This window comes from Octodon degus, unplaced genomic scaffold (genome assembly GCF_000260255.1).
Source record: "Octodon degus isolate 3935 unplaced genomic scaffold, OctDeg1.0 scaffold00226, whole genome shotgun sequence".
Taxonomy (NCBI): domain Eukaryota; kingdom Metazoa; phylum Chordata; class Mammalia; order Rodentia; family Octodontidae; genus Octodon; species Octodon degus.
In genome coordinates this window covers 314,109-326,146 of record NW_004524802.1, presented here as the reverse complement: position 1 = coordinate 326,146, position 12,038 = coordinate 314,109, and the positions used below count along the sequence as shown (strand labels likewise).

The 12,038-nt window shown below is 58.1% G+C and overlaps 1 protein-coding gene across 4 annotated transcripts; it reads right to left on the bottom strand.

Moving 5' to 3' along the window:
• Window positions 1-3,897: 3,897 nt before the first annotated feature.
• Window positions 3,898-9,592, bottom strand: Nudt14 (nudix hydrolase 14). Of its 4 annotated transcripts, none has more exons than XM_004645411.2 (5): window positions 9,470-9,592; window positions 7,294-7,337; window positions 6,781-6,845; window positions 6,405-6,642; window positions 3,898-4,206 (listed from the first exon to the last, which is right to left on the bottom strand). In XM_004645411.2, exons 1-5 carry the CDS (start codon window positions 9,548-9,550, stop codon window positions 3,969-3,971), a joined length of 666 nt encoding a protein of 221 aa, XP_004645468.1. In that variant the 5' UTR covers window positions 9,551-9,592; the 3' UTR covers window positions 3,898-3,968. The 4 variants fall into 4 exon arrangements, with proteins under 4 accessions (XP_004645468.1, XP_023561400.1, XP_023561403.1 ...); XM_023705632.1 differs by having other exon boundaries at window positions 3,906-4,159; XM_023705635.1 differs by having other exon boundaries at window positions 4,113-4,747.
• Window positions 9,593-12,038: the final 2,446 nt, after the last annotated feature.

Sequence of the window (12,038 nt, the reverse complement as noted above, 5' to 3'; positions counted from 1 at the left end):
CGGCCACCGCAGCCAACAAGTTCGGGACGAGACTGACAGCTCGCTTGCCCATTCGTCACCCGCGTACCTGCATATGCATGAGGGGGCGGGGCCGCGCCGCCGGTGGGGGGTGCGGGGGGGGTATCCCCGGCTTTAAAGGCGGCGAGGATGCCGCCTGGGCGCGAGGCGGCTGGACGCGGGGCTGCTCCTTCGCCCTTGTCCTCAACCTCGCCAGTGGAGGCAGCCGAGTGGCTGGGGTGGGGTAGCCTCCTGAGGTCGCCTCCACGCTTACCTCCCATCCGTGTGCCACTACCGCGCTGCTCCTGGTCCCAGCAGAGATGTCGCCTGCCAAGCAAGCCAGTGGTCGGACCCTGCTGCGCGCCACTTACCCCGGGACCCTTTGGCTCCACAGCCTCCTGCAGCTTCCACGCTCGCTGAAGGGGGCGCTGCTGCCCTCCGACGCCAGCCCTCCCCTCCAGGAGGCACGAGTGTTAAGCAACCAGCCCACAAATGCTTCTTGGTGTAGACGGTTTGCCAGGGTTTGCTGGTAACGCCCTCCAGGAACATCCAGGCCAGAGGTCCTGACTTGGCGGTCAAGATGCAGGAAGCACAGAGGGGGCTAGATGTGTGTACCTAGGGGATTGCCCTAGATGCACAGGGGATCCTCTGGCTGCTGGGTCCCCCTCAGCCCTCACGTCTGCCATCTACCTGGTGACCTCTACTCCCTGACAGGGTCAACACCAAAGGCTTTCTCCAACCGCTGCCCTGCCCTGGGCAGGGCCCCTTCCAGGACCAGTGTTGCCTTGGTGGTTGCAAATCCCAGTACTAGTTGAGGACTTCTGGCCCACCCTCCCCGTAGCTGGGCAAACCCCCCCATTTGCTCCACCCTGGGCTTAAGGTACACAGTGCAGTCAGAATCTGAATCTTGAGCCTGCCTGGCACCCTGGCAGAGGCAACTGATACCTGGGAAAGCCCTGCGCCAGTTCCCTGCACCCAGGATCAGGCTTGGGACAAAGGAAACCCTGAAGAGGTGGGCCAGGTTCCCCAATACCCAAACTGTTGGCTCTGCCCCATGTTCCCACCCCACCTGGTCTAGTTAGGCTGAGTAGGGCAGGACACAGCCACACCAGGCCTCACAGTGACACTTCCTATAAAGGAGTGAACTGTGTGCTACTCCTTGCAGTAGGGGGCTCCCTGTGAACAAAGCCCCTTCCCACTCTACGTGGAGGGAGTACTTAGTGATATAGTCCACAAATCCTCAGGCTGAGGAGGCAAGCAAAACCAGGCAGTAGGAATCCGATGTGCCCTTAAGGGTAGGTAAGGCCACCAGGTGAGGAGTGGGAATATGTGCCAAAGCCCTGGGGTGAAGGAAACCAACATGGCAATGACACAGTGACCAGGACAGGTCTGTGGTGAGACTGAGGCTTCCTGACAGGAAGTCAGAGGGCTGTTGAGCTGCCCAAGGTGGTGATTCTGATCTGGACCCCTGCTTTGAGTAGACAGGCACTCCCACAGGGTAGGGGAGAGGAACCTGGCGTGCACGGCTGAGAAGGGGATCCCAACATGAGCAAGACCTAGTCCAGGCAGCCCCCAGCCCTCCTTTGCCACCCCCAGATTCCTACTGCTGGCCAGCTCACACAGGTGGGTGTTGACATGGGTCCTGCTTGGAACCATGACTACATACAAATGCCCCTGGGTGAGCACTTCTGTCTCATGTGAAGCTGGTCTGGCAGGGTTCTGATGCCTTCTGCCTCCCTCCCAGCCCTTTGGGAAAGAGACCTGGGCCTTGTGCCTCAGTCAGCACAAGGGGTCAGTTCCCACCTCTGCCAAGGAGGCCACCTGCCCCTCTAGTACCCTTTCCCCTGGCCTCCTGGGGGTCGTAGCCTAGATCAGATCTGTCCAGGGGCAACTCCAGGCCTGGAAGGTAGCTACCCTGCTCACAGGGAAGAACTAGGTATCAGATGGGACCCCTCCCTCCTGCAGTCCCCTCTATAGCTCTCCAGACAGAAAAGCCAGGGACTGCTGGACCTGTGGGGCTTTCCAGGATGGTGGTGGGAACCACTAGCCCCACAGCTCTATGTCTCACCTAGCTGGGTTCATGGTTTAGGGGATATCCAGCCCCTTCCCTTGCTGGGCCAGGACATCCAGCCTCTTTATCTTTACCCTGACACCCCCCCTCTCCCAGCACAGCACCCCTCAGGCTCCTAGCTCTGTCCTTCTCTGCTGGGGGCCTCATGTGTTCTGAGTATGGCTCAGCTTGTATTAGATGGCATGTAGAGGGGGCCACTCCACCTGATCTCGGGCTGCAGGAGTGCAGGCCCCTCCTGTGGACCAGGCAGCTAAGACTGGGGCAGAGCTGGCCCGGCTCAGGAGTGAGCTGTGCTTCCGCTTGTGTCCTGCAGTGCTAAATATAGCAGCCAAGGAGGGGAGTTTCCGGTTACAGCCCCCCCACCCTGTCGGGAAATCGATGCCAGCTCCATTAGCCCCGCATGGTGCCTGCTGACTGCCCATCAGACTGCAGAGCCAGCAGGGGCTGGACTGCACTTAGCCCAGGTCCCCTATCCTTACCTCTGCTCACCCACCACCCACCCATGCTCCTCCACAGCAGCAGGTAGCACCTGCCTGTCACCCCACGATGCCATAGAGCCCCCCTATCAGGCAGGCTTCCGATGAAGGCAGCAAGTGGTCCCTGTCTTGGAAGTCTGTTCTGCTGGGGCTGCTCCAGGCAGGGACACATCCATCACTTTGCACAGCCCTTTGGATACACACACACACACCTGCCTAGGTGCCCCTCCTCCAGCCCTGTCCCTGCCTAGCTTGGATCCTACAAGGCCCACCAAGGTCACAGCCAGTATTTGTATACAGGTGCTGCCCAGAGGATTCCTGCCCAGTCCAGGCCACCCAGGGGCCAGAAGCATGGTTCCCAGAGTTCCCAAGCTGCTTCCCAGACCCAGGCTGCCCATTCCACGCCCCCAGCATTGCCCAAGGAATTGGCCAGAGCTGAGGCTCTGGGCAAGGACCACCAGACAGGTAGCCACCCTCAGAAATGGTCAGCCTCAATCTTTTGGAAGCTATCAATTCAAATCCAAATGGAGGGCTGGGCAAATAGCTCAGGGGATTAGAGTGCCTGCTTCCAATGCCTGCTGTGCCAGCCCTCACCCCCCCCCCCACCCTCAGCAAGACTGGGCGTGGTGGCGCACGCCTGTAAACCCAGCACTTGGGAGGCTACAAACAGGAGGATCACTACGAGTCCAATCTACTCAGCGAGACCCTGTAGACCCTGTCCTAAATACAAAAACAAACCAACTTAAATGGATTGCCCAGCAGGCCCTCAGAGAAGCTAGATCTACATACCTGTCTCATAAGCAGGACTCATACAGCTGGCTAAGGAGTTCCTGCTCTTTCCAGCCACCTCAGGCCTTCTGAGTACCAGCACTCAAGGCCATCAGGGCACAGGGATAGCACCCAGTCCAGGCTGCTTGTGCCAAGGACACCCTGGTCCTGGTCCCAGCGAGAAGTGTTCTACAGACACTGTTTTTGCCCCTAAGTCCAGAGAGATCCACTCACACACCTTGGCCGCCCAGGGGGTAGGTAGGAGGGGTCAAGCCCGCAGTAGGCTGGGCAGAATCCTCCACATAGCCAGGAGCAGAAAGTGTGTGCACTGCAGACTCAGGCTGGCTCCACCCCATAGCCATGGACATGGGCTCACCCTGGACACGCTGACTGGGGAGCCAGGCCCTGGGGCTGTACATTCTTCCTCCCTGCCCCAGCAGCCCCTCCCATAACCTCAGGGCAAGCCGTCCTCTTGCCCCACTGCAGGAACCACCAAGGGCAACAAGGGGCCTTCACCAACAGCCAACCCTCCACTTTCCCTTCCGAGCTGCCCAGGTCAGAGCTCAGCATGGTGCCATCAGCTAAAGTACATAGCTTTATTGGTGCACAGGGCAGGGCCAGGCTTGGATCAGCCTTGGTCCAGAGCCCAAGTCACACTACAGACCCAGGCTGGGGGCCACCTGGCTAAGGAACCATGATACACCAAAGATGACACTGAGGGTCTTGGGGATGTCTGGGTTGTCCACAAAGGCCTGGGCGCCATCCAGGGGCAGGTGCACAACCTCGATGAGTTCGCCCTCTTCTGCCAGGCCCCCACCTGGCCCATCTCGCTGGACCTCTGTTACTTCTGCGTAGAACATGGTCTGGCTGGAACCTGTCAGTCCCACTCCAGACCTGTAGGGTGGGATGGGCCCACTGAGTGACAAGGCGGCCCCATCACTCTTGTGCGGCCCACCTGTGTAAAGAGGACCTAGGCCATAATGAGCAGGTCTTCTGTGATTAGCTTTTGTATGCAGAGGCAGGAGGATTTTGCAGATGGGATTCAGGGCCCTGAGTTCATCCCAGGTAGGCGTGGCCTGCTCTGGCAAGTGCTCAAGGGAGACGGTTTCAAGGTCAGACATGGAGGGAGTCAGACCCTGTGGCGATGGCCTGAGATGAAGCACCTGATACATCAGAAGTCACAGGGAAGGGCCTGCAAGCAGGCAGAGCTGTGAGTGGTCCCCAGTTAACAGCCAAGAAGGAAATGGGGCCCCTGCCCCCAGGGGACCAGAGCAGCATCCTGTGGCCACTGCATGAGCGGGGAAGAGGATACCAGGCAGACGGGCGCCCTGACTGCAGCCTGGTGAGACCCTGGTAAGAAGCTGAAGCCAGGGCTGGGGAGATGGCTCAGTAGAATAAGTGCTTCCCTGACAAGCGCGAGGGCCTGAGTTCAATCCTGGTTCCGAAAGAAAAGAAAAGAAAAGAAAGAAAAGAAAAGAAAAGAAAAGAAAAGAAAAGAAAAGAAAAGAAAAGAAAAGAAAAGAAAAGGAAGGAAGGAAAAAAAGAAAGAAAGAAAGAAAGAAAGAAAAAGAAAGAAAGAAAGAAAGAAAGAAAGAAAGAAAGAAAGAAAGAAAGAAAGAGAAAGAAAGAAACTGAGGCCAATGCACACAGATCCCAAATCCACAGAAAACAGGGGTACAGCAGGCATTGCCCAAGCCCCTACCCATAGCAGGCTGCTCTGCAAGTTGCTGCTTGTGCACCCCTGCTCAGTGGACCCCAATCTGCGTGCCCACTGTGGGAAGCAGGGCACCTCAGGACTGTGTGCCAAAGAAGCCAGGCTGTGGGACAGGCCAGCTACATAGCAGCATGGCATGAACTGGCAGCTGGACCTTGGGACTGGCCCACTAGCCCCAGCTGCAGAGGATGACAGAGGGTCCCTGCCTTGATAGGCAATGGCCCAGACTGGTAATGGACAGGGACAGAAAGGGTGACTATGTGGGCATGGGGTGGCAGGAGCAGAAGGGGACCTGTCCCAAGGGGTCCAGGGTGAGAGCCCTCAGAGACATGCCTGACAAGAGGATCAGAAGATGGGTATCCAGGCCACCCCAGCTGCTTCCTTGCCCCTTCTCCATGTGCCCTTGGGTGCCATGGACAGGGAGCCCTGGGACTCTGCTACTTTTCTTGCCCATGAGACCACAGGGACAGCTGCCCCGACCTCTGCCCTGCCCATCTCCACACGATCACAGCCTTCTCTTCAAAGGGCTCAATGGGCAGGTGCTTCCCAGTGCCCCCTTGGCTCGAAGCCTTGCTTGGGGGGAACCTTGTAGCCAGGGATGCCTGTCCGTGTGCCAGACATTCCTCCTCCAGCAGCCCCTGCCTGCCCTCTCCACTGACCCAGTCCCCAGTGCAGGACCTCAGCTGGGTAGTCAGAAAATCTTTAAATACCCAGGGCAGCCCTTGGGCCTGGAAAGTCTGCCTTGGTGGGGGAAGCCCCACCAAGGAGCCCCAGTGAGGACCCTTAGAGGCTGGAGGCTGATGCAAGGGAGCCCCAGACCCAACAAGGGTGGGAATGGGAATGGCCCTGGCCTTGAAAAGGTTGTAAAGCCTGATATTCAGCTTGGCTAGGGGTGGCCCTTCTATAGAAGACCTCAGTTAGGGTCAGAGACCCGCTACAGCATCCCCAGAGTAGGGCAGGGTTACACCCCAATATCCTGTTCTGAGAGGCTGGACCCAATCGGTGGGCCCCATGGAGGCCCAGGGGGGTCACCTGGGCCTTGGTGGGGGTAGAAACCAGGCTGGGCTGCTGCTATGCCTCTCCTAAGGACAGCACTGTGACTCACCCCACCCCCAGTGCTCAGTGCTTAATCCCACAGGAAGTAGAGGCATCTGTCAGCAGCAGCTGTTACCAAGCTAGGTCCCACATGCTGGGTTACAGGGTGGGGACACAGGCAAGTGTGCCCAGGAGAAGCTCAGGACCTGGGTTCCTGGCCTGCTACTGGAAGCAGCTTAGGCTCACCCTCCCATGCCATGTTGAAACATGAGGAGCAGGGTATCCTGCTTGCACGGACAGTGGCTCACTCCCCCCATCTGTCCCACCCTGGGGCACAGCTCACCTATATGTAGCTACCCATCGCAGGTCAGAGGGGGCCAGACAGTAGCCACACTCCTCCCAGGCCTCCTTGCAGGCTACCTGCTCCAATGAGAGCCCAGGCTGGTCCACAAGGCCACTGCACAGCTCCACTGTCACCCCCACAGAGCCAGGGAGGGCTGGAAGCAGCTCCAGAGAACCATCCTGGCCCACGGCAGCCAGGGACCCCGGGAAGCAGCGCTCCACCTCGCCTGCATACACAGCTGGGTAGGGAGCACAGACAAGTGGTCACCCACATGTGACCTGTTCAGGGCTACACACCTCACCAGGCCTGTCCCTGGGGAGCCTCCCACATTTACTTTCAGACCCTTGGTTCCCCAAACCCCACCTGAGGGCCTCACCTGGCCGGAACTGCCTCACCAACACCAGGCTCCTCCGCGAAGAGTTGAACAGGAGGACAGCCACACTGTGGGACAGTGGCTCAGCAGGGGCCCTATTCACAGCTCACCCCCCAGCCAGGAAGGTTTGGCCCTCACTCAGGAAGGATGAGGCCAGCCAGACCCAGAGCTGGCCAGGGACAAAGCCAGGTTAAGCCCTAGGCCTGCCATGTTCTGGGGTGGGGGTGGGGGTGCAGATGGGGGAGTGGCAGGCAGCAGAGGCCAGTAACTGCCAGCCACTTGCCCCTGACTGCCAGCCACCCACAGCTGCACCCCAATGTGAGGGGCAAGTGCCCCAGGCTGGCCCCTCAAGCTCACAGGAGACAACTCTCAAGACTTAGTCTGCTCTTGGGACAGGAAAACCAGTGGGCTAGGCTTGAGAGGGAGATGGTAAAGACCATGAAGGAGCAGAGACAGGGCAGCAATGGAGCCCCATGCCCCAGGGTCCTCAGCAGCCAGGCCAGGCCCAGCCCTCACCTGTCATGTGTCTTCATAAAGTCCCAGGACTTCTGGACACCATTCTGAAAGAGGCAGAGTGGCGGTCAGCAAGGTCCAGCATTACCAGCATGACAGAACCCAGACAGATCAACTGCCTGTCAGAAGCTCCCCTCAGGAGCTGGGAATGCAAACCAAGTGCACTCAAGGGGTAGGCAGAGAGCCTGAGAAAGGCAAGAAGGACCCATGAGCATGGGGCTGCACAGAGATGCATGCTGGGCATGGGGAGGGGTAGCATAGCGATGGCCTCACAGACGTACAAGGGAGAGTCACAAGTGGCCAAAGCCGGGCTCAAGTGCTCACCCCTAAAGCACAATGGACCCCTGGACAAGACACATAGGCAGTAGGGTGCATCAGGCAGTCTCCCAAGTGACCCCAGCACTGGGCAGGAGCTAGCCTGAGTCACACTGCAGGGCTTGCCAAGCCCTGTCCTGGCCAGGGCTGCCCTCACACTTCCTGCAGTCACATTCCCAGTGCCCAACAGCACTCAGTGACACGAAGAGCTGAGGCATGGCTGGTCCCGTGCAGGAGCCAGGTTAACAGCAGCAGAGCTCTAGGCGCGAGGAGCAGCACCTGCCAGCGAGATGCTGCCAAGCATGCACTCAGCCCAGGATGCGCTCTACCCGGGCCCAAGTCGGCAGTCCCTCCTCCCAGGGGTCTCAGCAGATGGTGCTGGACATGGACGCTACCACAGTACACATACCCAGTCAGCATGACCACCTTGCCACTCAGAAATCGCCCCTGAGGAGGCCACACTGAGTGGGGAAGGAAGTCCGGGCAGAAGTCTGCTGGGCAGCTTGGCCAGAGGCAGAGGCATTCTGGTTTCCGCGGTAGGGGCAATGACCTGCCAGGTCCAGCTGTCTGAGAGGCCGTTGCAGCACCGCCCTGAGAGGCAAGCCTGGGCCTGCCTGATGTCTTGCCACCCAGGGGGCCGCCACCCACCGGGCCACTCCAGGAGAGGCTCTTGAATCCTACCTGAATAGGCTGGGCCTGCCCCAGGTCATGGTTGCCCAGGTAGGGCTCAGGGACCCTCTCAGCTCAAGACCAAAACTTTGTCAGACACAGGAAAAGAGCTCAAGAGGCCCACAGAGGCCTTGGGGAGGCAGGGCAGGCCACAGTGCACCCCCTTTGTGCTGCTCAAGGCTACACAGGTCCCCTGCTCTTGTCCCACATGCCCATGACCAGGCCTCCCAATGCCAGGTACACAAGCAACCAAGGGCTGCAGTTTCACCCAGTGGCAAACCCTGTCCCTCCCAATGTCCCTGGTAGCTGTTGGGAGGCAGAAGAAGCAGTGGCCCCACTCCCACAGGTCCCTGCCCGACTCACCTGCCCACTTGCCCACTGGCACCAACCATCCCGTGCTGCCAGCTTTCTGTACCTGGCCCAGCAGAGTCGACCCTCATCCCCACCCTGGTCCCCTAGTTGATCTCCTCCACTCCCCTGGGCTCTCACTGCCCTCAGTGCCCCGTCCTCTGCAGTACCAATAGGGCTGTGCAATGAAAGCAGGCATAAAGGCCTCACTGGGGCCTAGACGTGATGGGCAGGATGGGTTTCTCCCAGGGCAGGCAGGATCCCCGGAGCCTGGACTACCTGGGGTTCAGGGGCTACGCCTACAGGCAGGATGGAGGTTCTCTGAGCGGTCTGGAAGAAGGAGCTGCAGGAAGGCGGCATCTAGCGGGCGGCCCAGACAAGGGCAGGCGTAGGGAAGGTGGCCAGGGCGCAAGATACAGCATTTCCGGGAGTCTACTGCGTGCCCAGTGCTGAGTCGAGCAGCTGTACCCCAAGGTTGTCCCTGGGTGGTCCTGCGCAGTGCAGTGACCGCACCTCCCAGAAGAGGGGCCTCCTGGGCCTCTTCCCTGTCCACCAACTACCCTGGCTCCATGTCTGAGCAGGTGGGCTACCACTTCCACCAGCGAGTCCAAATGAAAGGAGGGAAGGGTGGGCCCGAAACAAACCGAGACCAGAGACTCTCCCTCAAGGTAGGATTGCCCCTGTAACCTCCCTGCCCCACCACAGACCCCACAGTCTGGGAACCCGCAACAGGGGACGGAGGCGGGACTCGGGGGAGGGGCCTGCAGCGCGGGCGGCGCAAGCACCCCGCGAACGTGCAGGAGGGGCGGGGTTCGCAGGCGGGCCAGGCGCGCGGCCCGGCGCTCACCTGGCGGTAGTGCAGCCGGAGCGGCCGCAGGAACCCCGAGCCCGAGCAGGGGCCTACGGCCGCGCCCTCGATGCGCTCCATGGCGGCGGGGCGGGCCGAGCAGAGCGGACTGCGCGTGCGTGCCCGCGGCCTGGGCATGCGTGCGAGCGCGGGGCGGGCGCGGTGGGGCCGGGCCTCCTCGGGCTCGGGCTGCGCCTCCCGAGCTGGGCGGGTGGAGGGGTCGCGCTGCCCGCCCGCGCGCGGGGCCGCTAGTGGCCGGGCTCCTGGGGCGGCCCCGGGCTGCTCGGGTCGCCGGGCTCGGGCGGGGGCAGGCCGGGGGTGTGCAGTGTGGTGGAGGCGTTTGTCCCTGCCGCTTGGCCTCGCGATGCCGCCCACCAGTGCGGAGGAGCCGGCTGTCCCTCGCGGGAGAGCTGCTCCCCATCCTGCCACCTCCGGGCCCGCCATAGCTGCTGCTCTGCCTGTGGCGGCCTAGAATCCGCCTTGAGTCACTTCTGCCTTATTACAGCGACCTTGAGTGACCTTGACTCACTTCTGCCTTCTTTCAGCGTCCCAGAGCTCGGTGACCCGAAGGCTGTGGTGAGCGTCCCTCCTGGCAGCTGGTGGCCAGCCAGCCACGCAGCCCTGCTGGGTGTCGCTGTTGTGACAGTGGGGCTGGCTGACTAACCCGGGAGGGCCCTCAAGGTGGCTGTGCGCCCACTGTGGCCTGCAGGTGGGCCCTGGAGCAGCGGGGCTGGCCTGTTCGCTGCGCACAGCCCCCTGCAGACTGCCTTGGGCTGTGCTGGTTCTCTCCGCAGCCTGCAATCTTATGGCCCAGCCCTGTAGTTCTCATAGGTCAGAAGCTAGGTCTTTTGGATAAGCAGGACCAATATAGTGAAAACCTTTATATAGGTTTAGTGTAATGCCAATCAAAATACCAATAGCAGGGCCAGGCCGGGGAGATGGCTCAGTGGAATAAGCGCATCCCTGGCAAGCGCAAGGGCCTGAGTTCAATCCCTGGTTCAAAAAAAAAAAAGCATACCTCACAGAACTAGAGCAAACAATCCTAAAATTCATTTGGAACCAAAAGAGACCTAGAATAGCAAGAGCAGTTGTGAGCAACAAAGACAAGGCAGAAGGCTTCACAAGCTCCGACCTAAAATTATGCTGCAAAGTTACTGTGATAAAAGCAGCATATTCCTAACAACAAAAAAGCTAGAACTATATCACAGGCCAGAGGGTCAGTGGACAGAAGGTGCAGAAGCAGCCCCAAACACATCCAGCCACTTCATCTCTGACAAGGGTCAGACACCTGCACTGGAAGAAAGGCTTTTTAGTCACTGGTGCTGGAGAAACTGGTTCTCCACATGCTACAGATTAACCCTACACTCATGACTCTCACTGTGTACTAAGCTAAAACTGAAATGGATCAAAGATCTAAGTATTTAATGTAATCCCCTTCTTGTATCTTCCCAAAATAATTAAAAGCATCACATCACAGCAATATCGTCACACCCATGATGACAGCAGCAGTTTGTAACAGCTAAATCTTGGAAGCCGCCCAAATGCCCATCAACAGATGAACAGATAAAGAAAATATGGTGTTAGTTGGATGTGGGGTGCAAGCCTGTAATCCCAGCACTTGAGAGGCTGAGGCAGAAAGATTACTGTGAGTTTGAGGCCAGGCTGGGGAACCCAGTGAGCTCAAAACCAGCCTTAATTATATAGTGAGACACTATCTCAAAAAAAAAGTTTATATACAATGGAGAACTACTCTGCCATAAAGAAGGGTAAATGTGAGACATTTTTAGGTAAATGGGTGCACCTTGAGACCATACTTTTAGGTGAAACAAATCAGAGAGAGAGAGATGTTTATTGTTTGTTTTTATTGTGAGAGAAACCAAAAGCATAAATAAGGGCCAAAGTGGACGACAGATTCTGGGAAATAGGAAGAAAATGTTCAAGTAGGAAGGGGTACAACAGAGGGGGGTGAGGGAAGGGAAGGAAGAAAAAGAATAAAAGGAAAAATGAAAACACAGCTTTCGTAAATAAGGAGGGGAAGAAGGACTGAAAGGGGGAAAGCATGGGAAAAAGGAATCAAGATATGTTCTGTATAGGGCCTGGGGAGATAGCTCAGTGGAATAAGCACTTCCCTGGCAAGCGCAAGGGCCTGAGTTCAATCCCTGGTTCCGCAAAAAAAAAAAAAAGATATGTTCTGTATAGGTGCAGATTCCCTGTGATGAATGTGATCATTATGTGTATCAAGAATATCAATAAAAAAAATAATAATAATAATAAATAAAAAATATCTGTAAAATTCATTTAAAAATAAACTGAGTCCTGAGCTCCCACAGCTCCAAGGCAGAAGATGGCACAAGCTGGGACACGTGACGCACGTGGCCGGCTGCCACTCCCAGCAGCTGCAGGCAGCTGTGCTTCTGAGCTTTGAACTGGTCAACCAGTGGCCAGAGAAAGCACCCACACACTGGTCCCCCAACAGGTGGGTGGGTCTCTTTCTCCTGCACCCAGGGCTGTTCTTGGGGTCCCTCCTTCTTGGCTGTGTGGATAATGAGGGTGACTCATAGCTCTCAAT